At 42.5% G+C, this 27,655-nt stretch overlaps 1 protein-coding gene across 1 annotated transcript in view; it reads left to right on the top strand.

Moving 5' to 3' along the window:
• The window catches only part of znf1035 (zinc finger protein 1035), a 32,322-nt gene extending 5,506 nt beyond the window's left edge, over positions 1 to 26,816 (top strand). Inside the window, exons 2-4 of the mRNA XM_061716538.1 lie at positions 4,497 to 4,550; positions 16,652 to 16,708; positions 16,786 to 26,816. Of these exons, the coding sequence (XP_061572522.1) occupies positions 16,827 to 26,009 (9,183 nt within the window). The 5' untranslated portion in view covers positions 4,497 to 4,550; positions 16,652 to 16,708; positions 16,786 to 16,826 and the 3' untranslated portion in view covers positions 26,010 to 26,816. The remainder of the gene's footprint in view (positions 1 to 4,496; positions 4,551 to 16,651; positions 16,709 to 16,785) is intronic.
• The last annotated feature ends 839 nt before the right edge of the window (positions 26,817 to 27,655 follow it).

The following is a 27,655-nucleotide window of genomic DNA, read 5'->3' as shown; positions in this document are numbered from 1 at the left end:
CAGAAGCAGCATAAAAGAAGAAACAATTCAGTGATTTTCTTGTATGGGAGGTGGCAAGACAGAATATTTTATTTGGCGGTATTTCCTTTGGTGTAAGTAGTGAGAGTATTTCCTTTGGTGAAAGTATCGAGAGTATGTGACTAGGCTGTAACCAGCTGGATGGGAACATCCCACCCCGGCCGGCACAAAGAAAAAATGGTTGGACATCAAAGTCGATGTAAAAAAAAAAAAAAAAAAAAGTGCATGCAGGAAACTACCGGAAAGTACATTATAAGAATAACATTTAGATATTGTTTAGTTACATCAGTTAGAACCAATCAAACTTTTAGGTGGGGCTAATATGTCTCTTTCTCTATCACATTGTGGGAAACTTGCTAGTGTAATATTTGGAAAGATATTTCTTTGTCAGATTTTTATTTTATTTATTTATTTATTTTATAACTTGTGTTTTGAGAAGGGGGCAGCACCTTGGCTTGGTGGTTAGCACTGTTTCCTCAAAGCAAGAATGTCCCCGGTTCGACTCCCAGGCTCGGCAGGGTCTTTCTGTGTGGAGTTTGCATGTTCTCTCTGTGCTTGCGTGGGTTCCCTCCGGGTACTCCGGCTTCCTCCCACAGTCCAAAAACATGCATGCTCAGTTAATTGGTGATTCTAAATTGCCCGTAGGTGCGAGTGTGAGTGTGTCTGGTTGTGTGTGTATATGTGGCCCTATGATGGACTGGCGACATGTCCAGGGTGAACCCCTGCCTCTCGCCTGAAAATTAGCTGGGATAGGATCCAGCAGACCCCCGTGACCCTGCAAAAGATAAAGCGGGTATAGATGATGGATGGATGTTTTGAGAAGGAGGGTGGGCATGAGCATGAGTCGTTTGGGCAAACATGTCGTAGTCGCCAATCTTCCGTCATTACCCCAGAAGTAACCAGAGGACCCCAGCTGAATCATTTACTCATCGCAATCTGCATCTCTAGTATTTTTGTTCTCTAGTCAAGTGACCTTTGCCTTGGATAACTTTAGAACCCTTTCAACCAGCCCACCGCCGAGGTGCAGGTGCCCATTTGCAGAACTGCCCAACTACCTAGGACACCAGGCTTGGTCGACCCCGCAGGTTACCGCAACCAGCTTGCTACCTAGGTGGTAGGCAGCAACGTCCGCCAGAATTTTAGCTCCTGTTTCAATTAAACAAAAAAATGAAGGCTTTAAAGCACTTTTCAGGAAATGTATTGTTAACATCACAGGGGCTTTGTTCAGGTCAGCTATTTAAGTTTCCTTTGCTATCAGACACATAATCAGTCCAAACATACCTGACACTGAGGCAGTGCCAACTTGTCAAACTTGACGGATCAAGCAAGTCGCTGTCGGGAGCAAGGGGCGGCAAGTTTGACAAGTTGACCCCGCTTCAGTGAACAACTGATTTTATACACGTCACTCACCACCTAGTGATGCCTCTGGATCAATATGCAAAAGTTTTTTTCAGGTCTTTTAATACTACCTATGGTGATTAGACACACCATGCCAGCATTTTGTTTATTTTGAAACATTTGGATATGCCCTGTTTTAGTTCTTATCCTGGGTTTTGACTTATTTGAGTTACTCTGCTGTTGGGGGATATGGATAGATTTTTCTATTGTCACATACAGTGTATTATGTTGTTCAATTGGAATGGGCCTGTTTGAATACAATCTAGGCACCCAATTTAAATACCTGCTCCCTCATATTCAAGGTCACGAGTGGACTGGAGGCTGTCACAGTTGACATCAGTCAAGAGACAAGAGTGAACAATTCTCTGGCAGTCCATCACAGGGCCACAAATGCATACTTATCCATGTGCAATCACATTCACCCCCACAAACCATTTGGACTCGCCAACTAGCTGAATATGCACATTTTTTCATTGTGGGAGAAAGGCTGAGCTAGATTGATTGGTTTGAAAGATTGTCTTTTGTGGCCATGTGGAGCATGGTGTTTGGACAGATGTGGACCCATTGCGTGCCCTATGTTGTTCAGGTTGTACCCCAGGTGAAAGATGTTGAACCAATAATGGAGCTATCTGGTGGTGTGAAAATGCTCTGCAAAGCTGGCCTTAGGCAGGAGGATACCCCTTATGAGCCAGGGCCTGCTCAAGGTTTCTTCCTCCGAAAGAGGAGTTTTTCCTTGACACTGTTTGGCTTAAGGTTTTTCTCCCACTGGGGCAGTTTTGACCTGCCATTGTTTATGTAATAATTGCTCGGGGGTCATGTCATGTTCTGAGTCTCTGGAAAGCGCCTAGAGACGACTTGTGTTGTAATAGATGCTATATAAATAAAATGGAATTTAACTGAAAATGTTGAAAAAAAAGATTCATCTATCTTATCTATCTATCTACAAAATATGACACAATTTCCAAACTTCTTAGTGAAATACCTTGTACATCCTTTGACCAAAATACCACAGGGATACAATACAAACATCTTTTAGAACATGACTTTACAGCTCTATTCAAAGCAGCCACTTTTCAGGGACGGAAGCAGTGTCTCAAGTTGACCCACTTTCATCTTTAATAAAATTTGCTCCTTTTTTAAAATCACTGTCAAAGCATTCACTTCCCCACTGCCTAGGTACAGTAAATGTAACTTGAGGATGACTGAAAATAAAGGTGACAAAGCTGGATAATTCTGCTCTGTTCTAGGTGTTCAATACCACAGTACACTGTACATCTGAAGGGATAAATGTGATATATTTTCAGACTGCGAAACTATGGCCTCAAATTTTGATATGCTGATTTTCATCTGTATTGCTTCACAGTTTGCTGCAAACTACTCCACTGAGAGTTGAAGGTCACAGCTTGATGAAGCCAACAGGACCATATTACCTGCATAATGCAGAGATGGAATCCTGCGGTCACCAAGCCAAACCCCTTTGGCCTTGGATTGTGCCAAGAATTGGTGACAAAGGACAGTTCTGACGGTGTCCTGCTCCCACCAGAAATGAATCCAACTGACTACCCATAATGCGAACGATCATTTCTTTTAAAAGGAACTGAATGGCCTATAGTAACTATAGCCTATAGCACTCAGTATTCCATAACTCCTTGAGCACCTGCCACGGAATAGTTTGAGGGAGAGAGTGCAGTGCCTTTTCCATTGTCCACCACTCCCATACCCCTCTCAGGCTCTAGTTACGGTAAAATGAGCTGGTCCAGCATTCATCACCTGGATGAAACCCTGAGGTGCGACCACAAGACTTTTATCAGGGAGGCTCAAGAGGCAATTCCCCAGTAATTGGAAAATGCCCTACTGTATCCCTTCATAAAAATGAGAATCAAAACCCTATTTTACCAGTTAGGAGTGGGTGATATGATGATATTAGATCATGAAGGATTACAACGTGAAGACGATCTTTCAAATTGGAGAGATTGTGGGATTGTCGAGGGCGCATTCTATAAATTGCAGTTCTATGGAATTGGTTTGGATTTGCCAGAAGTGATCGAGCTCAAGCAAATGTAATTTGCAAAGTGTGCACAGTCACCATGCGCATGTCGAGTGGTAACACGGACAAATCTGTTTAATCACCTGAAGAGGAAGCACCCCAAGCAGTATGCTGAAATGGGCCCGGTGGCACTGCAGGCAGAGGCAGGAACAGCATGAGACCAAAACAGACAACGTTAAAGCAGGCATTTGACAAAGGTGCTGCCATATGACAATTCAAGCAACCAATGGAAAGAGGTAACAGAAGCTGTTACCTCTGAGACATTAAAAGAGGCAGCTCAGTAGACAGCGATGGTCTGTTCAACCATTAAATACATTGTGGCATCTGGACGACAAATTCTTCTGTTTTTTTTTTTGTTTTGTTTTTTCTTTTGCTGGTTGAATGTTAACTATACCACTCAACACTGCGTCTGCAGTTTCCAGTGGTGTTCGTCCGTTCGCTTCGTCAAGCGACGCATCCACATGGGTCCTGAAAACAGAACAAATTACATGCGCACAAGGCACGGGATAGAGGAGATGGAATAATAATGCACACTTATAGAGAGACGCATAAAAAGAGGCAGCACAGCAGACGACAATTGTCTGTTCAACCTTTAAATAAATTGTGGTATCTGGACGGGAAATTCCTCTTCTCTGTTTTTTTTCTTTTGCTGGTTGCATATTAACTATACTGCTCAACACTGCCCATGCAGTTTCCAGTTGTATTGCTGCGTCAAGCGACAGATCTACAAGGGCCGTGAAACTGACCAAATTATGTGCGCAAATGACACAGGAGACAGATGAAAGGGTCCCTCCGCCTGTGTATCTGTGTTCTGCGTCAAGCATACCTAAGTGGGCCTTTACCTAGAAGCTTTGTTTCAATAAGCATAAATTACCTAGTTTCTACAATGATGGCTTGTAATCCTACATGTGGCAGCACAATCTGATATTTCTCTCATTTTGGGCACGTAACAATCATCAGTATTGAATACTGTATGGAAAATCATGAAATGTAATTAAATCCTAATAATGGAACTGTCTTTTCCCTTTTACAGATGACCAGGATAGACAACTTTGGATTCTAGATGCCCACAGAAATTTTACATCAGGTAAGAAAAAAGGCTCTTTCAACAAAAAGTTTGCATTATTTGTTCTTTGAGTCCATATTATGAGCATATGAAATGTCTTGATTGTCAATTATTGTAACTGCTCAAAAGCTTTTTGAACTGATTTGAACAGATTGTTTGGTTACTCAAAGTAATTGCTAGTTGATAACAGAACGAAGTGTTTTACAATAGGAATTACGTTGGCAGGACCTACTATGGAAGCTCCAATGACACCATGTCCATGACAGACGGATTTAAGCTGGGCACAGACACCTACCCTACTCGTGGCGAACTGAAAACGTCCGACTTATTCTAAAACCGTTTTTTTTGTCTGTCTCTGCAAGAAGAGAAGTGTTTGTGAAACATCCTACTCTGCTATCAAATAGCCAGAGATGATGTTAACTAGCAAAATGTTCCTTTTATAACCTTGCTTGACATTTCACTGAGAGATATAGCCCACTTCCAGATTGCATAATCAGTATGTAAAAGCAAATGTGTGTGGCATGACCCAGCTAGCTTCAGGACAAATATCCTGCACTGACACGCCTCTCAATAAGGGCCAAAAGTGCGGTCATACTTGGTAGAATGAGCTCTCACACCATCAGGGGACTCTGCACCTTTAAGACAAACGGAAAGCACAAGCACAAACCTGTCTCTCTTGGGACACAGGTTTGGGTTTCTGAGGAATAACCAGGAAACAAACAGCTGATCAGATTTCCTGATGCGAGCTGTCCTGTCAACGTCAACCCTTAAAGCATGTCTAGGAACAGGTTTGTTAAATCTTTCTCCAAAATGGAGGGGTATGAAAAGCCCACAGTTCGATAATTCCAGAGAAACATCTTTATAACTCCATCACATTAGGCACAAAAGCTGGATTGTGCAGATGTATTTTGATGAATCCCGGATCCAACAAAAAGGGGTGCCTGACGGTGTGTGTAACTGAATCTTTGCTGTGGATAAAGCCAAAATTGAGAGAGACTTAGTTCCTATACCCACAATGGGTTCAATAGCAAGATGAGAGAGGGAGCACAGTCAACAGATACCACAACAGGACCAGAAGCTTTGCAACAAGTAACTTCGAGTGTTCACCTCTAAAATGAAGCATCTAAGGATGCTGCCTTGCCGGTTTGTCGTCAAAGCCTACATGGCAAACTGAAATTTTGCCCAGATAGGCCTTTATTGTAGAGAAAGTCTTTCCCTACTTTTTGCAAAAAAGTGCCCCAGATATACCATTGAGCACTGTGAACACTGGTAGATGTGCTGTCAGAATCACATTTTTCACAGTTCTCAAATCCACGATTGATTATTTTAAAACAAGACAAGAGTATGCCTTTGTATTCTGATTCTTGTCAGTGACATCTGGGAGAATTTCTGTGGCTTTCAGATTCCATCTTTAATCGACCAGGCCAAGAGTGCTATACAGTCTGAATAGGGATGGTAAAACCTCCCCAAGTCTGTGACAGATATGGCGCTTTTCCACTAGTATCTACTCAGCCCGACTCGGCTCGTCACACCTCGTCCCGGCTCCACCCGTTTTGTCCCCGTTTGTTTTACCACAGCCAGGTGAGAAGTGGGCAGGTTGGTGAATCTGCTGTGACGTACTTGATTGCGCAACCCCTTTGTTTGTGTCGGCGCAGATCAGAAATCAGCTGGAGCCGCAAGCGGCTGAGAGTAAAACAGAGCGCCTGTGTATCTGATCGTTCCTTATCACCCGTCTACATCCCTTTTTTTAATTCTCTCGTCAGCCACCAGGTTTATGAACATCTGCACCTCAGAGTTGGATCACCAAACAGACATTTGCGCTGTATAATAAAATCGCTGCGAGCCGCGAGTCGCTCTCGCGCTGACTCCTGCTTCCTGATTCAAACGTCTGACGGCCCCGCCCCCCGACCAATCAGTGGCGTGGAGGGTGATGACGGCCCTGCCCCCCAACCAATCAGTGGCAAGGAGGGTGATGACATCAGATATAGTGCCGGCTCAGCCCGGTTAGAACCTCGGCAGAATGGTTACATAAAAAGTATCTGCTTGGCACGGCTCCACCCGCCTCAGCCCGTAGTGGAAAAGCGCAAGACGGGGGCGTGGCGGGTAGAAGCGAGCTGAGTAGATACTAGTGGAAAAGAGCCAATAGTGTCTAGGAATGGGGTGGGGCCAAGTAAAGTCCAGTTCCTCAAGGATGGGCAACATCCTGGTTAGTGTTGGGAAGATCATGGCAAGAGGAGGGGTTGGCTCCTCTTAATCCTATGTATTCACCCCTTGGTGGTTCATCTGCACGATACAGGGAGAAAAACAAGTGAACAATTGGGGTTTTCATTTGGGTTAAAGAGATAGGAGATATGGCTGTCTCTCCATACCCCTGCAATATCTGTTTCTTGTTCTACTACTTAAGGAAAGCATTGCTACTGCCAATGCAGCGAGTGCCTCCAGTACAGCAGGTCTGCTCTCCTGTTCAAAACTACTTGTATGACTTGCCTGAACAGACAGTGGACTCATTCTTCGCTACAAAATTATTTTCATGCCCATTATGTGCAGTTAACCAACTTGATGGTTGATGTAGGCTACCAATGTCCTGTCAGTTCAACTGGTTTTGGATGGGAATGCCAAAAATGTTGTCTGCTTTGGTTAATTTTCACACTGTACTTTTGATAAGAGAGATCAAACCACTTCAAGGATCTCACACACAGGGACCGCTTGGTGCCACAGTGGGTTAAGCAAGCGGCTCATATACTGAGGCTGAGGTTCGAAAACCGGCCTGCGCACCTTTGCTGCATGTCATCCCCATTCTCTCTCTCTACCCCTTTCCTGTCTGCAACTTGAATAAAGAGCCATTAGAGCCCAAAAAAAGTCTTTTTTTTTTTAAAAAAAAGCTCATTTCAGGGACATACTGCTTTAAATTATCATAATTTTTTGTTTGTTTTTCAGGTGAATTTTTATAAAGTAATACATTTATGTCTAGTATGGTATGTAGCCTTTGGATTGGCAGGCAGCTTAGTCATTATCTGTCCATTGTCCCTTTATCAACCATTGTCACGTTTTGAAACTAAGCAACTCAATCAGCAATTTATACTAAACCAGCATTGGCTAAACCCAACAGTCATTTGATTTCACCACCGAAACAATATCTGAACTGGGATTTAACACTGTAAACATTCGCCGGCAGTTCTGAAGCTCCTTTGCTATGGAATCGGCTGAAGCTGCTAGCCACAGCTAACTTTTTGATTTGACATAAGGTGGGCATGTTGCCATTGGCTACCTGGACAACATGGCATTGTGCAGTAAGGAAAAAGAGCCTCAAAACTGCCCTTCAGAAAACCCATGTGTGACATTGTGGATCATCAGTCCATCATCACTCCAATATTTGTTTTTTTCAAGAAGCAGCCCAAAATGAGCAGTAGACTAGTCAGCGTTCTACTGTGCTCCACATCACTCCCTCTTTTTAGCTTACTAAGGGCCCGATTTACTAAGATCCTAAATAAAGAGTACTAAATTGCGTGTGCACTGAAAAAGTTTGTGCGTGCTGTTGTTGTGTGTTTTGCGGGTGATCAACTAAGATTGCGTGCGCAATTGATAACAGGTGCAAACTGCAGTATTTAAATGAGGTGTTGCGTGTCTTACGGTTTGCGGCGCAAACTTTGCGCCATGGAGAGTCTGGATGGAAAGCACAGTCACAAGTCACAAGCGCAAAATGAAATTTGACGAGTTGGAGTTAGAGATATTAGTGGAAGAGGCAAATAAACACATTCATGAACTACAGCAAAGAAATTTAAACATTACCAAAAGAAACGCAATATCGGAGAAAATCTGCGATAGAATAAATGCAGTTATAAGACAAAAAGAACGGCAGATGAGGTTAAAACAGAGTCGGCGGCAGAACAGATCTAATTGGGGGGCACATAATAACCATGCAGCGATGTAAATGCTTAATATGAGTTTGCCATCAACGATCACAGCAAACCAGTTTCAATTACACAACATACTGCAAAATCTCTTTTTAATACACACACACACACACACACACACGTGTATTGTGCACCCAAACTGCAAAAAAACAACGACGTACAGACCACGTCTCTCCCTCCCTCCCTCGCCCTCTCCATCTCTCTTTCATACAACGCATACACATAAAAATGTGAACGGTGAATCTCCAAATTTAATTTGACGAAATTAGACAGACCCAAACATTCCACATTTGCGTAATAATAAACGCCAAGGCTGGCGCCATGAAGTCAATTAAATGCATGTCTCACCTTTTAGAAGAGTTGCACATCTTAATTTTCCTATTTCACCATAGATCACACTTTGGGAAGCCTTCTTTATATTTTAGCGTTATTTCCGCGTAGATAAGAGTGAGTTTGATGCTCCTTAACAAGTTTTGTCCGCGGATCAACATCAACCCAGCTCCCCCAACCCCTTGCTCCCGGTGGCTGATTTATGGTTCCGCGTCACACCAACGCAGAACCGACGGCGTAGGGTACGCGACGACGCACACCGCACCGCGACCCTACGCGTCGGCTACGCCGTCGATTTAACGCGGAACCATAATTCAGGCGAAGCTGCAGTCTGTCTGCGCTGATACTGACACACCGGGTCGGAGCGGATTTGGTCATGATGTTTAACCTGTGTTTTGTGATTAATAAGCACGGGTTTTAATTAAATGTAATTTACGAAGGATGATTTCACGTTCAATAAGATAAGTAATCAATAAAATACAAAGTTTGGCACAAAGGCTTGGCCTGCTTGTGGGTGAGTGGAGGGGGGCACATTAAAAGAAGGTGGCAAGATAGAAGGCGAGGAACTAAAGAAAAAGTGGCCTTTAATAAAACTCGTGCAACCATTTTTAAAATGGCATGCAGCAGAATAAAGACTCTCTCTCTGCGTATTCTTTGATTTTGGATGTCGCCTCCTTGCCACAATAACAGCAGCAGCAGATTAGCACCTTCCTTTCGAACGTATTAAATACAGACGCAATCACAATACGCGCAATTACTTTCAGGCTTGGTAAATCTCATTGCGTGTGGTAAATTAACCTATTTGCATTTTCCCCTCCCAGTATTTAGCGCGTTCTGCCGGGTACGCCCCATATTGATTATTCATCAGGGCAAAAGTACTAAATGAATTGCGTGTGCTATTTTGCACATTTGAGAGGTACAGTCCTCTTTGCACGCTGTTAGTAGATCAGCTGGCACTTTGGTTTGCGGGTGCTGTCAAGTTTGCACACGTTTTTACACACGCAAACCTTTAGTAAATCGGGCCCTAAATGCTATGATTGGCTTCTGAGATATGAAGCTGAAAATATTTTAAAGCTAAGAAAACTGCCCAGAGCTCAAGCTCATTCATGTCAATTTGAGATATCTTTGATGTCCAAAAGCCATTCACAAGCCCTTTTTACATTGGCGGATACCCCACGCTTAACATGCACTTGTAGTGCATCTGTCGTTTTTTACATTGACTAATGCAGGGTGGCGTGTCAAGCTGGCCCCACGAATAATTCCCTGGAGCTTCTGTTGTAGGTCATACTGAGGTGGTGGCACCTCCATCTAAAGGACAATGGATAAATCTTGAGGAACTGTTGTCCTTTAACAAAAGAATGATTGCATACAACATTAAGAGCCCAATCAGTTTTTGCAACCTTTACAGATGTGGTGATATGTCTTTCTGGGACTTTTTAAAAATGGTTTTGTTTTAAAATCCTTGTCTTGGAGCCAAATCAGGTGGATATGTTTCAATTAAAAATGTAAGCCACCACTGTTGGTCTGAGACTGGTAGATATTCCTCTGCATGGTATTCAGACTTTGTCCTATGCTCAAAAGACTGAAACATACCCAGGTCAGTCCCTAATGATTCTGTCCATCCTAATGATCCTACATGTCATTGCTAGAATCATTTTTGCTTTGTGCTTCAAGAGTTGATCCAGTCTAATTATACCCCTTTTCCACCAAACTGGTTCCAGGGCTGGTTCTGGGCCAGTGCTGGTGCTGGTTCCCAACTCGTTCAACTTGCGAACCAGCTGAGAGACGGTTTGTTTTTTCATAGCTCATCTGCAAAGGGGAGCCACATCATTACGTGACTGCAAATGTCAGTTACGTTGCTGCAAATGTCAGTTACGTTGCTGCAAACGTCAGTTACGTTGGTGCGTTTGCATTGGCATGAAAGTTGAAGCAACAACAACGTATTTGCTCTAATACGGCTCGGTGGACCATATCGCTAAAAGACAGGTTGTCTCCTCCACAGACCACTGCTGCTTTGCTGTATCCATATTAATTCGTCGCCTATTTGGAAATGTTGTCTTCTTGCTATTGCTGTTGGTCTCAACAACTCCGCCCCCCTCCCCTTACGTAAGCGGTTCTTTCCTCTAGCCCAGCAAAGAGTTGCTGCTACCTTGGAACCATTTTTTCTGGCCTGGAGCCAGTTCTTTGTCAGTGGGAACAGAAAGCCCAGTTTCAAACTCAGCACTAGCCTAGAACCAGCCCTGGAACCGGTTTGGTGGAAAGGGGGTATGTGAGATGAGTGTGTTTCACCCCTCCCATTCAACAAAGAGCATTATTTTGAATACAGTTAAAAAGTCTTAGTTTTACACCATTTGTGCTTTTTATTTGAACCTCTGTATGTGGTCTCTACTACTGTAACTTGCAAAATTCTTAATCCTCAACCATCGTCTGGGATATTCAAAAACTGAAAAGCAAAGTGAGGAAATAGAGGGCCTTTCTATACTCACTGGCCATTCTATTAGGTACAAATTTCTAATCAGCCAATCACATGGCAGCAACTCATTTAGGCATGTAGACATGGTAAAGATGAGCTGCTGCAGTTCAAACCAAGCATCAGAAAAGGGAAGAACGGTTATTGAGGGGACTTTGAAATACTTTGTTGATCAGACGACAATGGCCAAACTGGTTCAAGCAGCTAGAAACCTGCTAGAAAGGCAACAGTAACTCGTTACAACCAAGGTATGCAGAAGAGCATCTCTGAATGGACAACACGTCGAACATTGAGGTGGATGGGCTACAGCAGCAGAAGACTTCACCGGGTGCCACTCCTGTCAGCTAACAGGGAACTGAGGCTGAAGAATTGTTCGCAGGGCAGCTTGACACGCCACCCCACGTCGGTTAATGTAAAAGAGGCACACAGCCTCAATGTGAAGGAGCAGCAGCCCTGCTCCAAGTCCCTCTCAGGCCCCGTTTACACATAGGGCCCGATTTACTAAAGGTTTGCGTGTGTTAAAACGTGTGCAAACTTGACAGCACCCGCAAACCAAAGTGCCAGCTGATCTACTAACAGCGTGCAAAGACGACTGCGTCTCTGAAATGCGCAAAATTGCACACGCAATTCAGTTAGTACTTTTGCCCTGATGAATAATCAATATGGGGCGTACCTGCCAGAACGCGCTAAATACTGGGAGGGGAAGATGTAAATTGCTCCATTTACCACGCGCAATGAGATTTACCAAGCCTGAAAGTAATTGTGCGTATTGGGATTGCGTCTGTATTTAATACGTTCGAAAGGAAGGTGCAAATCTGCTGCTGCCGTTATTGTGGCAAGGAGGCGACATCCAAAATCAAAGAATATGCAGAGAGAGAGAGAGAGAGTCTTTATTCTGCTGCATGCTATTTTAAAAATGGTTGCACAAGTTTTATTAAAGGCCACTTTTTCTTTAGTTCTTCGCCTTATATCTTTGCCACCTTCTCTTATTGTGCCCCCCTCCACTCGCCCACAAGCAGGCCAAGCCTTTGTGCCAAAACTTTGTATTTTATTGATTACTTATCTTATTGAACGTGAAATCATCCTTCGTAAATTACATTTAATTAAAACCCGTGCTTATTAATCACAAAACACAGGTTAAACATCATGACCAAATCCGCTCCGTCCCGCTGTGTCAGGATCAGCGCAGAGACTGCAGCTTCGCCTGAATTATGGTTCTGCGTTAAATCGACGGCGTAGCCGACGCGTAGGGGTGCGGTGTGCGTCGCCGCGTACCCTACGCCGTCGGTTCTGCGTTGGTGTGACGCGGAACCATAAATCATCCTTTAGTGTGCGCTCTCCTCTGTGCGCTGTTCTGAACACTTCTCTTCTCTTCTTTCGGATGATGGTCCCGTCTGTCACACATTTACTGTCAGTGTTTGCTATATAATATATAATATTTGCAATATACTGTGGACATCTGAATAAAAACTTAACTCATAAATAGATGAATCAAAGCGCTCTCCAGCTCTGTGTCTGATGTATTTTTCGCCTCAGATCATGCCGAGCACCGCGGGGTCACGCAAACCCGACCAATTCAATATTAAAATCAAATTCGGTTCTGTGGCCCGTTTTTCTATTTCGTATTTTTGAAATATGAAAATATGAAAAACCAGACGTTTTTCTGTTTTTTGTGTTACCAACTGCATTTATTCTATCGCAGGTTTTCTCCGATATTGCGTTTCTTTTGGTAATGTTTAAATTTCTTTGCTGTAGTTCATGAATGTGTTTATTGCCTCTTCCACTAATATCTCTAACTCCAACTCGTTCAATTTCATTTTGCGCTTGTGACTTGTGACTGTGCTTTCCATCCAGACTCTCCATGGCGCAGACGTAAGACACGCAACACCTCATTTAAATACTGCAGTTTGCACCTGTTATCAATTGCGCAGGCAATCTTAGTTGATCACCCGCAAACCACGCAACAACAGCACGCGCAAACTTTTTCAGTGCACACGCAATTTAGTACTCTTTATTTAGGATCTTAGTAAATCGGGCCCATAGCCGGGTATTTACAAAAACGGATATTTTCCCCTCTACGTTTTGAAAAATTCCATCGTTTACATGAGATCGTTTTCAAAATCTCTTCGTTTACACGAATCCGCATAAATACGCTGTTAACGTCATGCCAGCCAATCAGAATCCTGGAAAAAACATCAACAAATGACACGTGTAACTTCCAGTTAAGGCTGATTTATGGTCCGCGTTACACCAACGCAGAGCCTACGGCGTAGGGTACGCGGCGACGCAGACCGTACGGCGCGCATCACCGCGTACCCTACGCCGTAGGCTCTGCGTCCATTTAACGCGGGACCATAATTCAGGCTTTCCTTTCAAGATGGAACGAGAGTCTTTCGTTTGGAGTGACAGAGAAGTGGAGTTACTTTTAAGTGTGACTTTAGAATATAAAACAGGTAAAATACAAGACAATATTGACGGTGGCCAAACTAATTGTAAACACAGGTCGCACACATGACGCTGGTGACGTTTCTGTTGCATAATGTGACGTTCTGAAGCCTAAATCTCCGTTTTCCTCTGTTTAGACGCAAACGTGAAAACTAAGTTTTTGAAAATCTTCACTTTGGCCGGAGTTTTCAGAAATTATCGTTATTGGTGACTTTGAGCTCCGTTTTCGTGTAAACGAACTGCCAAAACGCATGAAAACGCCTCCGTGTAAACGGGGCCTCAGATGATTGAACCTCTCACCCCATTTCTCCTAGGACTACTACTGTCTAGGGGTGGGCAAAAATATCGATATGGCAATATATCGCGATACTTTTCCAGCTGATTCAATATCGATATTCAAAATTTGAATATCGATTTTTTTTTTTTTTTTTTTTTTTTTTTTTTTTTTTTAAATATTTTTTATCCCCGATTTTTTCCCCATTATATCACCCAGTGCTCCTACCTAAGTGACAGTCCTGGGCATTGCCACTCTCTACCAACCCTGGCAGGGCCCTGCACTGAGCTCAGGTTTTATTTCACGTTTTATTTCATTTTATAATTTATTTTTTATATAACACAATTGCCTGTCCTTAAAAAATGAAAAATAATGGACAGAGGTTTATTTATTTATGGATTTATATCTATACTGACTGATCACTGTGCCTGTCCTTGGTTTTAGTACCCATCTTTCTTGTTTATTATCATTTGCCACATAATTAAAGCAACCTCATACTAAATTTAATGTTAATTTCATATCATGTAAATAATATGAAAAACATATACAAATATGTTGTAACTTTAGCTTGTATAGTTATAATAAAACATTGTTTTGACTCAGTTTGTCCCATGAATTGTCACTATAATCTGATGAACGTGCAACTCGGATTTTAAGATCCATCACTATCATCTGATGTACATATATACAACTTGGATTTTAAGATGTGTAATGCATTTTTTAATTTTTCGGTGAACTATGTAGAATATAATAATCGGGATATCGCATAATCGGGATATCGCAATGTGTATCGTATCGTGACTCAAGTATCGTGATGCGTATCGTATTGTGAGGTCCTTCCCACTACCCACCCCTACTACTGTCATTTAGCAGACGCTTTTATCCAAAGCGACTTACATTTGAGAGAACAACACAAGCAAGGAATCAAATAGGAGGGTACAGCATGCTGGTGCTGGTCAGTCTGCTGTGAGTCCAGTTGGACACAGGAGTAGCACTCCATACTAGTGCTAGAAAAAAAAAAAATATATATATATATTTTTGTTCCCTTCCCACCCAACACAACAGTCTCTTGATACAAGAAAGCTATGTCTAAAAAGACACCATCATGCAATCCTTTTGTCGTATGCATGCAGCTTACACAGTGCTGAGTCCTGCAAAGAGCTGGACAAATCTTCTAACTAGTTCTGATGAGCAGACAAGTTTACTAGATGCAGAAGTGCTCCTTAAAGAGCTGAGTCTTTAGCTTGCTCTTAAAAGTAGGTACAGAACCTGCAGATCGGACAGAGTTTGGTAGGTCATTCCAACATCGGGGAACAATGGAGGAGAAGAGTCTGGTTACTGATTTCACACCACGTGGTGGAAGCACCAGGCGTCTTTGACGGGCTGGACGAAGCTGTCGAGAGGGAGTGTAGCTCTGGATGAAGGAGTGAAGGTAGGCAGGAACCATTTGGGTAATTGTTTGGTAAACCAAAAGCAGAGCTTTGAACTTGATGCCCGCTGCAACTGGAAGCCAGTGCAGAGAGATTAGCAGGAGCAGGAGTGACATGAGCTCTCTTGGGTTGGTTGAAGACCACATGTGCTGCTGCATTCTGGATCATATGTAAAGGTGTAACTGAGCGCAGTAGGAAGGCCGACCAACAAGAAGTAGTCAATGTGTGACGTGACCAGAGCCTGAACCAAGAGCCAAACCAAGAACCAAAAGGTCAGCTGGGTGTCTAATATGACACCAAGATTCCTAGCAGAAGACGTGGGTACAAGTGTAGTAGAATGCAGCTGCGCGCTTATCTGAGAAGGTAAGGAATGACAGGCTGGACTGGCTGGACAGACAATAACCTCAGTCTTGGACAGATTTAGCCTCTTTTCCTTGATCCATGCAGAGATATCAGAAAGACAGACCAATATTTGCGTTGAGACAGCAGTGTCGCCAGGTGGGAAGAAAAGGAAGAGCTGGGTCTCATCGGCATAGCAGTGGTAGGACAACCCATGACTGCTGATTTCACCTAGATAAGTGGTGTATAGTGAAAAGAAAAGAGGGCCAAGCACTGATCCCTGTGGCACCCCTGTTGCCAGCTCATGCAATCTAGACACTCGTCCTTGCCATGATACTCTGAAGGATCTTCCTGCGAGGTAAGACATGAACCACAAGAGGACAGATCCTGAAATGCCAAGCTTTGAGGGTGTGGAGAGAAGGATGTGGTGGAATGTAACCAGTAAAGGGCTTGGGGATTGGGTGTGACCCGCATCACGACTTCAACTGTAGTCCAGAGTGAGCTGCTAATGGCAGTGATTCAGAATAACCATTTCTTGGGGGGAGTCCAGCCACCCTGCAGAGGAAACTCATTTCAGCCTGTTGCTTCTGCAGCCTTGTTCTTTTCGTCACTACCCACATTGGAACCTGAGTTGATGGGAGGAAGACCTTGACCTGTAAACTGAGAGTACTGTATTTCGGTACAACTCTCTCTTCAACACAACAGACCAGTACAGAGCCCTCACTACATCAGAGACTGTACTGATCTGCCTTTCAATTTCTGGCGACTCTTCATTTTTAATTGTTGGGCATTATCTGTTTGTAATTCATGTGAAATCTAAAACACAAAAGATGAAAGGCTTTGTATACCCTCTTAATGCAATAATGTAATTGTTCAATTTATAATTATAATAATTTATACATTTTATAATATGTTTGCAGATGCAGATCAGATGTAACTTGCATCATCTTGGATAGTGCTTGCATGTCCAACAAAAGGTGAGGATTACTCCTTTTTTTTTTTCCAGGTATTTGTGTATTTTTTTTAACGTTTTGATGCTTTTATGTATTTTCAGGATTGGGTACGAAGAGGTCGGATTTCCAGTCCATCCACAGAATGGCCCATGGATGGGATTCCTACTTCCATGATGTCCAACCTCTGTCATCGGATCCTGGTACTCTGAGGAGGACATCAGAGACGGAAGGAACCTTTCCTCAGCATCTTGAGAACTTCTTAGGACACCATGATTTCTCAGGAACAGGAGTTTCACAAGAAACCCCGGTACCAAACTCAAACTCGAGCACTAACTACTGCACAAATAGAGGTATTGAAAATTCAAACTCGGACTGTGGTTATGAAACATACTGCAATGACGCTGAATGGCAAGCTGATGGAGAACATTTGGGAAAAGATTATTTGCAAAGATGCGAAAATAGGGATTTCCCAGATTTTGCCACTGATGGGTTACCAGCATCAGGATCTTTTCCTTCAACTTTTGCACCAGATTTACAAGGACTTAAACAAGACTGTGAAATGCTATCTATGTCGTGTCTTGGGAACTACTCGGATGTGAGCAGTTGTTCAGATACAGATGAGAGTGAAACAAGGCCTTCATGTAAATTCATGGGAGTTAACTCATTTTCAAGACAAAACAGCAGCATTCTTTCAAAAGATGGCTCACCAGAATCCTATTCCACAGAAACTGGAAATATGACTTTGCAGACTGATGGCGTGTGTCCTAAGATGTCAGAGACAAATGTCATTTTGCCATCACATATGAAAGCGGAAGAAAATCTTGAATGTGTGCAAAACAATATGGATGATTTCAAAGAATCAGTTGCATCTTGCAGAGGACACACTCAGCCTTCTACCACCTCTTCAGTGTTGACAGAAAGTGAGAATGTACATGCAAGGGATGGTTGTGATAGTTTTCAAAATCAAAAACCACAGGGTGTGAAGGGGGACTTCAAAGGATCGTCATCACCAGGCATCTCAGTGGCTGAAAATGTAACTAAAGATGAAATCAATCACTACCCAGTCGACAAGGGTGAGGAGGACCAAAGCACATTAGCTGCCCAAGACACATTTGACAATGAGCAAGATCATGCTGAAGAAAAAATCCTAAAGGTGGTGAAGATCCAAAGTAAGGGATTTAGAAATTCAAACTCAGTTGATGATTATATGAGAAATGTCAGTGAAGAGATGCATGGCAAAAGCGTGGTACTAAAAAGGCTAAAAGAAGAACCAGATTCATTGAGAAATAAGAATTCTGATGAACTTCAGTTCCCAGTTTCCTATTCCAATACGTGTGAAGATAAACGCGTAGTAACTGACTGTCAGAAGAAAAGAGTCCAGAAAAAAAACTCTCCATCTTCCAGTCCATCAGCGATCCAAGTTTCAAAATCTAAGGACACTCCGCATGAACTCGATGAATGCACTTTGGGCAGCAACAATCATGACATTGAGTCTGGTTTGAAGTTACCTGAACACCAGTCTGAAAGGGTAGATCAGAACAATTGCGGTGAAAACCTTTCAAAGATGAGCGATGAAAAATCCTGCTTGGAGCCAAATAAATCAAGCACAGACGTACCTTTGTATAGAGACATAAAGGAAGTTAAAACATTTACAAAGAAAGCAGAGAGGGTAAAAACAGCTTCAGAAACAAGTGTAGCAGAGTTGTCAAAACCTACAGAATTGGATTGTAGTGGTCTCAGTGTGTGTAAAGATACTGGTAATGTAAATGATGTGGACCCTAACATATATTCAGATTGCTCAAGCCCAGACATCCATCTGAATCTAGAAGTACCAATAAGCCCAATAGAGAACAAAACCCCAAGTCGCTCTCCAGATCCAGATTGCAGTTCCTCTGTCGATTGTCATTCTACTATTTATGAGGAGGACAAGAAAAGTGCTACAAGTCACACAGATTCCTGCCTCCAGTCAAATAGCTCAAGGACAGGCACACAGCCCTCTCTAGAAATGGAAACATCTTCACAAGAAGAGAAAACTCAAAACACTTCACCAGATCAAGATTGTGGCAATCCCAAGGTCACTTGTGACTCTCCTTCAGTACATTTTAATCATCTTGCTAGTCCTGCAGAATCATGTTCACAGACGGGTGGCTCTAACACAGACATGCATCCCTGTAAAGAAATGGAAACAAGTCAAAAAGTGGCAGAATGCCAAACCCATTCCCAAGATCCAGCATGTAGTGGTGACAGTGTCACACATGACAGTCTCTCTGATAATGCAGCTGACAAGAAAAAAGAAAGTTTAATCCCTAAAACAGAATTCCAATCACAGTCTCACAACTCTTACACAAACATCAGTCCCCGTCTTTCACAAGAGTCGGCAAGCCCATCTACAAGTAAAAGTACAGCTTGGACAAATCCAGAAGGCGACAGTAAACCAGCTGTGACCAGTTGTGTTCCCAATCATTTAAAATCCAGTTCGCATCAAATTGGCTCAAGCACTGGCATGACTTCACATTCAGATGCAGAATGGACCAATGCAGGACAAAATACAAACTCAGTCTCCTTTCCAGATGAGAACCAGTCACTACATGATGTTCCTATGTCACAAGAACCGCAAAGTCCCACTGGAGATGATTTCGAAAACACAGGAGACTCATTTGAACATTTGCATTCCTCCACAGAGGATCAGTCATTGTCTGGCATACTGTTTGGTGAACCTTTGTCAGAGGACTCTTCATGCGATGCTGATGAAGCAAATCTTGTCTCAAGTCAGTACAAAGAAACTTTGATTCACCCAAACAAGGATGACATGAGCCATTTAGAGGACTACGTACCTCGGCTACAATCCTCCCTAGGAATGAGAAAATTGCTGCATCCTGTAGTGATTTTGAATAGCATGGAGTCAACTAATGGAACAAGCCATTTGTACCAATGTAAAGATTGCCAAAACACAGCCCACAATGCAGACCTTTTAATTGAGCATCACTACTATTCCCATCCAATGCTCAATTTTAAATTTTGCAAGACTTGTAATGTATATTTATTGAGGAATGGTCAAAACAAAAGGCATTTCTGTGGTGCTTCCAAAGATGAGCTCCCGCACAAGAAACGAAGATTCTTTGGTCGCCACAAATGTGCTAAGTGTGGACTTGTATTTTCAAAAATACTTCACTACATTAAGCATATGCGGGGTCACACTGGGCAAACACCATTTAGATGTAATGGATGTGGGTTGTATTTTGCACAGCCTGGTACCCTTCAGAGGCACCAAAGGATAGCTGGTAGATGCAAATCATCCCAACTGCCAGTTACAAACTCTGCCACTGCTACTAGTAAAACTGAAGTACAGCCACAGAAAGATGTGGCCCAAAACATTCCAGATGAAAACATGAGGACTTGCTATGTAAAGCTCCTAGACATCTCAAACAAAAATCTGTGTCATTTCTGTGGTAAAATGTTCAAGACTGTGCAGAAGGCTAAAAAGCACATGTATGCTGTGCACAAGAAAAAGAGGGCAGCTCTCCTATCAAATCAATGTGCCAATGGTAATAGTGGGAGTATCCCTAATGTTGAGAATAACACAAGCGGAAGATTTAAATGTCCTCTTTGTCCACGAGTTTTCAAGCACTTCTACAACAGGTCTCGTCATTTGCGGGATTGTGCCAGAAACGCAATTTATGGTGGCAAGCTAAAAGTTGGCGACAAATATCTGTGTCCCCTGTGCAATGCTGGCTTCACAGCCACGTCCAATCGATATAGACATGTTAAAGGTGTATGCCTGCGAGAGTGTCTTAAACATCTTGCAAAGGAGAAAGCTAAGTCCTACCCTGAGGCTGATCAGGAAAACACTGAAGAAAATGATCAGAATCCACAGTCGCAAGAAACTGTAAAGACTCTAAGGAAGAAAAGTCCCAATCCAGCTTTATCAGCTCCCAAGCCTGCGCCGTGTTACAAATGCAGTCTATGCCCAGCATTCTTTCGTCATCCTTCTGGAAAGTATAGACATATGAAGAAACATGAGCTTTTTAAACTCACTGGGAAAATGTTCAGATATAAGAATTCAGTTTCGTCCGTCATGCCAAAACCTGAAACTTCAAGTTGCACAAAGACTGGAGAGAGCGCAGATCAGTTGAAACCACCTCAAGAAAGCCCAAGTCCTTCTCTGAGCTGTCGCTTTTGTGGCAAAAGTTTTGACGTTTATAAGATGCTGAAAAAACATGAACGTAATCACCGTGGTGAAAGACCATACCGCTGTTTGGACTGTAAAAAGGGTTTCAAGCAACATGCACATCTGATTTCTCATAAAATGGTTCACCAGAAGAGGATACAGTGCACAGTCTGCAAAAAGGTTTTGCCCACTGTTGGAGAGCTGATCCAACACAGGAGATCACACCTAAATAGGGGAAAGCTTCAGTGCCCTGAGTGTCAAGTGCTGTTCCAGTATCCAGCATTTCTACTTCGACATCTAAAAACCCACAGAAATAAAGAAAAGAAGCTAAGAAAAGCTGAAAAGGAAAGGCCATTAAAGCTGGGGCAGTCCTCCGAAAAACCACTGCAGTCTTTGGAGAAGCCACTGCAGTCTTTGGAGAAGCCACTGCAGTCTTTGGAGAAGCCACTGCAGTCTTTGGAGAAGCCACTTCAGTCCACGGAGAACCCACTTCAGTCTTCAGAGAAGCCACTTCTGTCCTCAGAGAAGTCACTCCTGCAGTCCCCGCCAAAATCCCTGCAGTTGTCTTCGGAAAAGTCCCTGCAGCTGTCCTTGCAAAAGCTGCCGCTGCGGTCTTCGGGAACCACAAAAAACGAAACTGGATCTGCTATGGTGCAATGTTCCTTATGCAAAGAAGTATTTGATGATGCCCAAATACTAAGAAAACACTGTCTTACACACATATCAGCGTCTGCTTCAAATCAATGTCCATTTTGCAATATAAAGCTTGCTGATCGCCGCTGTGTACTGCGCCATATGGTCAGGCATACGGGAGACAAACCCTTTTCTTGCGACAACTGTGGAAAACAGTTTTACCGATCCATTTACCTCAAACTTCACCATCAGAAGTGCTTGCCTCATCTAATCACCTGTGGTGTTAAAACCAAGGATAAAATGAGAGCATATTGCTGTTCTGTTTGTCCACGAGCGTTTTTTAAAAAAGACCGCTGGCAAAGGCACCTAGAAGCCCACAAGAAGAAATCTCTTATAATTTGTCCAAAATGTGGGCAGTACTTTGGAGTTAATATGGTAGGTAAACATAAATCCCTCTGTGGGGTGACTCCCGAACTTCCCAAGAACGACACATTGACTACTAGCATTCCCAAGGAAAGATCTTTAAAGACAAACAAAAATGAACATGAAATACCTCCACAGTCTAATAAAACTAAGAAGAGCCAATTTAAATGCCCTTACTGTACACATTGGTTTAGATTCAGATCATTATTTTTGAGACACTTAATTTCACACACTGGTGTCCAACCCTATGCGTGTGTGCACTGTGGCCAAAGATATGGAAGTCAGACAATGTGTTTGCAGCATGAAGTTTTCTGTGAGGGCGGTACCAAAGTGGAAGAGCCAGAAGACAAAAGTGATGGTGCATCACAAATGGACTTTCTCAGAGAGACGACAGAGATACCCCAGACAGAGGATGAAAATGAGTTCAAGTGCAAGTTCTGCACCAAGAGTTTCATGAAAGCGCGAAGCCTGAGAAGTCACATTTTGACACACAATGAAGCAAAGCCATATCGCTGTAAAGCTTGTGACAGCTGCTTTTCACGGTATGATCATCTAAAAGTACACCAGGCCCGCTGTAAAGGTAAAAGGACACGACTAGAGATCAGGATCCCTAAAATAAGTTTAGATGATGTTGGAAAAGGTTGGCAAAGTAGAACTGACATCAAACCACCTGAAAAGCAGGAGACATTTGAATGTGAAGTGTGCTTGAGAAGCTTCCCAAGTCAGGCAAAACTTTCCAGACACTTCACTATGTTCCATGCTGTAAAGCCATTCAAATGTGCACGTTGTGATTCTTCTTTCTCTCATGAAAAAACGCTGAAAAAGCACAGGAAGGATAGGAAATGCAGAAGACAGAAAACAAATGATCCCTTTTCAGGAGAAACTAATGAACCAAAAGAAGGTGCACCAAGCTCACTTGATGGGATCAGAAATCGAATCATCTTGAGAATCCAACCTTTTTTAAACAAAAAACTAAAGTATGTATGCAGTTATTGCCCCCGTGCTTTTAAGAACAGCTGGCAGTTACATGTGCACACCCGCCTACACACAGGCGAGAAGCCCTATTCCTGTGAGTATTGTGGACAGAGATTTATGAGGAAGGATTATGTGCCTCGTCATCATTTAAAATGCTCCAAGAAACCTCAGCCCAGTAAGGTTCTCTGCGACCGATGTGGAGGATTTTTCCCCGAAGACAAACTTGAAAATCATAAAAAAATCTGTGCTTTAAGACCAAGCTCACCAACAGCTCCTCAAAGCCAGAAGTCAAGTCATCAAAGCCCACCAAAAGGCTTTTCTTGTGCATACTGCAGTTCACGATTTTTGCTGTTTTCACAGCTGCAGGAACATTTTTTGAGTGCACATAAGGTGGAAACAGCCAATTCACCAGCATCAACTGCTCCTTTACAACAACTTCTGTCCAACATACCAAACATCAAAGAAGAGCCTGTGGAGAAGAGTTGTGGAGAAGGGCTTAGTGAGAGTGGAAATTTGATCTGTAAACTAGATGCAACTCTGAACAATGAAACTCCCAAGGAATTTGTCTGCCAAGAGTGTAATTTGTCCTTTTCCAATAAAGCTGGATTAACTGGTCACCTGCGTGTACACTCAACAGAGCTTCCATTTAACTGTAGTATATGCAAAAGGGGCTTCTGGAATAAATTTCTACTCCGAAATCACTACAGGAAATGCAGACCTAATACCATGCAGCAGCTGAATGTTCCTTTGAAAGCAAAGATTGACTTTTCCTTTAACAACAGATCAGAGTCTTTCAGTGCAGACTCAAAAGCAACAACTCTAGATGGAGATTTAGAGACCAATATCTCATGCAAAGATGCCTCAGAGGACGAGTCGCCACAAACCTCTGAAGAAAATCAAGAACAAAGCAGCCCAAGAAAAGAAAAGAAAACCGTTCAGTACCAATGTTCAGAATGTGATAAAAGCTTCACTGATGGCTTGATGCTTATTAGCCATCTTGAGGACCATGGCAGAGAGGAAGAAGCAAAAAAGCAGAATAAGTGTACCAAGTGTGGCCGGATGTTCTCTAGTCAAGGAAGTTTAGAAAAGCATATGAAGTTGCATGGAACGAACAAGAATTACCGCTGCAACCAGTGCTCCAAGAGCTTTTTCACCCTATCTGAGGTTGAAAAGCACAAAACAAGTCATGATGTAACTAAACCGTTTTCTTGCAAGCTGTGTCAGCAACGGTTTTGGACTAGGCCAATTTTATGCGAACATTATGCAGAGGATCATAAAAATGAAATATTTAAGTGCAAGTTCTGCAGCAAAGTCTATGCAGTCAAAAAATCACTATCCAGACATTATAAAAAATGGCATCCAAAAGAGTGGAAGGAACGTTGGACTATAGGACTGGTAAAGAGCAGCAGCAGCAGCGACCAAACTAGCAGTCAAGTGAATACCGCTGGTGAAAGTGATGAGGATGAAAACAACGGCAGTGACAGCGACTCTGACTCTGCTCCATACTTCCCATGCCACGTGTGTGGCAAGACGTTCCCAACATCCGAAAGTCTTGAGGATCATCAGCTGTGTCATCTTGGTGAAAAGCCACACGAATGCGCGGAATGCGGTAAATGTTTCTTCCTGGCTTCCCAGCTGCAGCAGCATCAACGAATGCACAAGTCTGAGTTTCAGTGTCAAACATGTGGCAGGGGCTTTGTCACTCTCTTCGCACTGCGGAATCATAAGCATACACATGGAAAGAATCGTCCTCACCGATGTTCAAAATGTGAGCTTAGTTTCACAGGACCCAATCAGTTGGCAGAACACATGTCAACCCACCGGGAAGAGAGCTTCCCCTGTGACATATGCAATAAGATATTTCAGTCCAAGAGCAGTAGAGTTGAGCATCGGAAAAGCCACTCCAAGTCAGGTGACAACGCATCACCTGCACTTTCAAAGGAAGAGCAAGAACAGTCTGAAAGTTCATTGGTGTACACATCAGAGTTTAAATATCGCTGTGGTGTCTGCAGTGAGCGTTTCAGAGATCCAGAGGAGCTCTCGGAGCATGGTTGCATGGAAGCAAAAGAGCGACCATACTCTTGCATAGACTGCGATAAGCATTTTCTTCATGCGTCTCATCTGAAGAAACACAGGAACACCATCCATCTTCCGTCATGGTCCAATAGAGAATATCCATGCAATCAGTGCAACAGCAGTTTTTCCTCCTCTCAGAACTTCCTCAACCATCTCAAAAGTCATGTTGATGCTACAGCAGGAATCAAACAAGAAGAGGAAACTTCAGACACCCTCATATGTCCAGTTTGCCATCAGTGTTTTGCCACTGCCACTGAGCTAATTTATCATTTTCCCACACATCCTGATACTACATCTGAAAGAGGGAAGAATAAAGTTCAACCATCTGGAAGTGAGTTTAAAGATCGTGAGCATCATTTGACATCAGCAGCTGTATACCAGTGCACAGATTGTGGTGGGAAGTTTTTGGGAAGAGATGCCGTTCGTCTTCATAATTGTTCCCATAAACAACAGGCAGTAAAGGAAGGCAAATCCTCTAATCCATCAGCTAAGAGTATAACTCATCAGGCAGCGGAAGAGATGGATGTGGACACGGACGAGGAGGAGGAGGAAGAGGATGTTGATGTCACAGGAGAGGACTTGCACAAGTGCCCTGACTGCGCAATGCAGTTCTCCTCCAAAAGTAGTCTGCTGGAGCATCAAAACAAGCGGCATACAAATGGGAAGCGATTCAAATGTGAACGCTGTGGGAAATCATTCGCCAAGCTGCCGTACCTTAAAAAGCATGAGAGTAGACACCGTCTAAAAGAGACTGTTGACATTGTAGTTCAGCCACCCCCCGAAAGCAAGTTCAGATGTGCCCAGTGCACAGCTAGATTTGAAACAGCCCAAGATTTGTCTGTACACATGAGATTGCATGCTGAAAAACAAGCTGGAGAGTACCGCTGTGACATGTGCTACAAGTCATTTAGCCAGCGGTCTCTTCTTAAGCAGCATCAAGAGAGCCATGTTGGGGAGGTTGTATATGAATGCACAGAATGTGACAAAGCCTTTGCTTTTCCACACCTTCTTGAGGAACATCAGCAGACTCACACTGATTCCTTGCAGTGATGCTTACAACATAATATGTACCATTCTAATAAGTAAGGTATCAAAATCTCTTCCTGCCTTACATCTAACTGTGTACCTCTACGTGTACTCAAACTTTAAATCATTGTTTTTGCCCTTGCTGTATATTTTAGTAGCATTTGGCAGACATCAGTTTAACACAGCATCTTGTTCTGAGTTGTAGTTGTATATATTAGTTCAAATGTAGGGATTTGTATATATATTAGCCATAGTTTTGTTTTTCTGACAGTGTTGGTAAATCTCAGATAAACGTGGTTAAATATTGTTTGAATACATGCCCAGCTTTGTGCAGGATAATATCTTATGTAAAACTCAGACTTCTAAGGTTTGACATATATTTTGAGATACTTTTTAGTCAGTTTTGTTGACAATGTGTAAACTGGACTCAATCTCGTTTATTTTAATCCCTTGATGTTTTGTATGCTATGGCTATATCTGTATCATATTATAAATATGTATACCTGCTGTATATACTTTTGTAATTTTCAGTTTTTTTTTTGTGTTGGTCAATAGTTGTTTTTTTTGTTTGTTTTAGGTACTGTGAGAGATAATATTGTACAGACAAATGTTCCAATGGGATGTTCTTTTCAATACTTGAGCTCAAGTTTTTTTCTTTTTGTAGATACAATTGTTGAATTCATAGAGTTTAACTAGAAAATACAATTGTTGGCTTTTTTTTTGCTTTTGTTTTTTGAGGTTCTTTCATTTGAATTTCTATGTACGTAGTTGGAAACAAGGCGATTGGAAGTTAATAAATTGCTGACTTGTTCAAGAAAAATTGATTTCAGTCTTTGCTGACCCAATTTTGAGTTTACCTGACTTCTTGAATCTTGGTTGTTTAAAGAAAACTTGAGGTGCACCATTTTGTAGCGTTCCTACTGAATTTAATAAACTCGTTGGGGCACCACTTTTGATTACGAAGGAAAAAGAAATTGTATTTATCAGTCTCTCACCTGAAAGTAGGTTATAATCTTTATTGGTCTGAGTACATAAAATAAACATGACTGATCAATTCAAGGAAAATGCAAACAGTATAAACAGACGGATAAATGTGCGGTTATCTATATATTTGCATATATGAAGGAGAACACCACTTAATAAGGTTAATTATATGATCTTTAGACTAATATTAACATTAGAGAAGAAAATAGAGGAAATGAGACTGAAAGAGAGAAGTTTTCCTGACCAAAAATCTGATATTGAATATGTGTATATAAAAAGGACTAAAATAAATTGGCAGCTAACCAAAACTTGATGATTGACTTTAAAGAAAAAATTACTTTGGGCTTCTTTGGTTCGGATTGTGAGAAACACCAACACGTGACAGATGACATGCCTTACCGAGCCGGAGACTGGTTGAGCCGAAGTGGAATCATGCCAAGTGCAGTAGACCAACAGCCGGCATCGGTGGCTCCGGGGCCCCATGGACGCTCCTCGGGGATGTTGTGGTCGGTCTGCCAGCAGGTCAACTGCGCTCTGGTTCGTCTCGGCTGGTTTGGCTATCGTCTGGTCTGGGAGGTTCTCGTTGGTAAAACGAGTAGACCCAGAATTTCTGTTTGCTGTGATGAACAGAGCGAACCAAGCCAAAAATGTAAAAAAAAAAAAACTCAATCTTGAATCAAAAAGGA

Source organism: Cololabis saira, chromosome 3 (assembly GCF_033807715.1).
Source record: "Cololabis saira isolate AMF1-May2022 chromosome 3, fColSai1.1, whole genome shotgun sequence".
Taxonomy (NCBI): Eukaryota; Metazoa; Chordata; class Actinopteri; order Beloniformes; family Belonidae; genus Cololabis; species Cololabis saira.
This window is presented reverse-complemented; position numbering and strand designations above follow the sequence as displayed.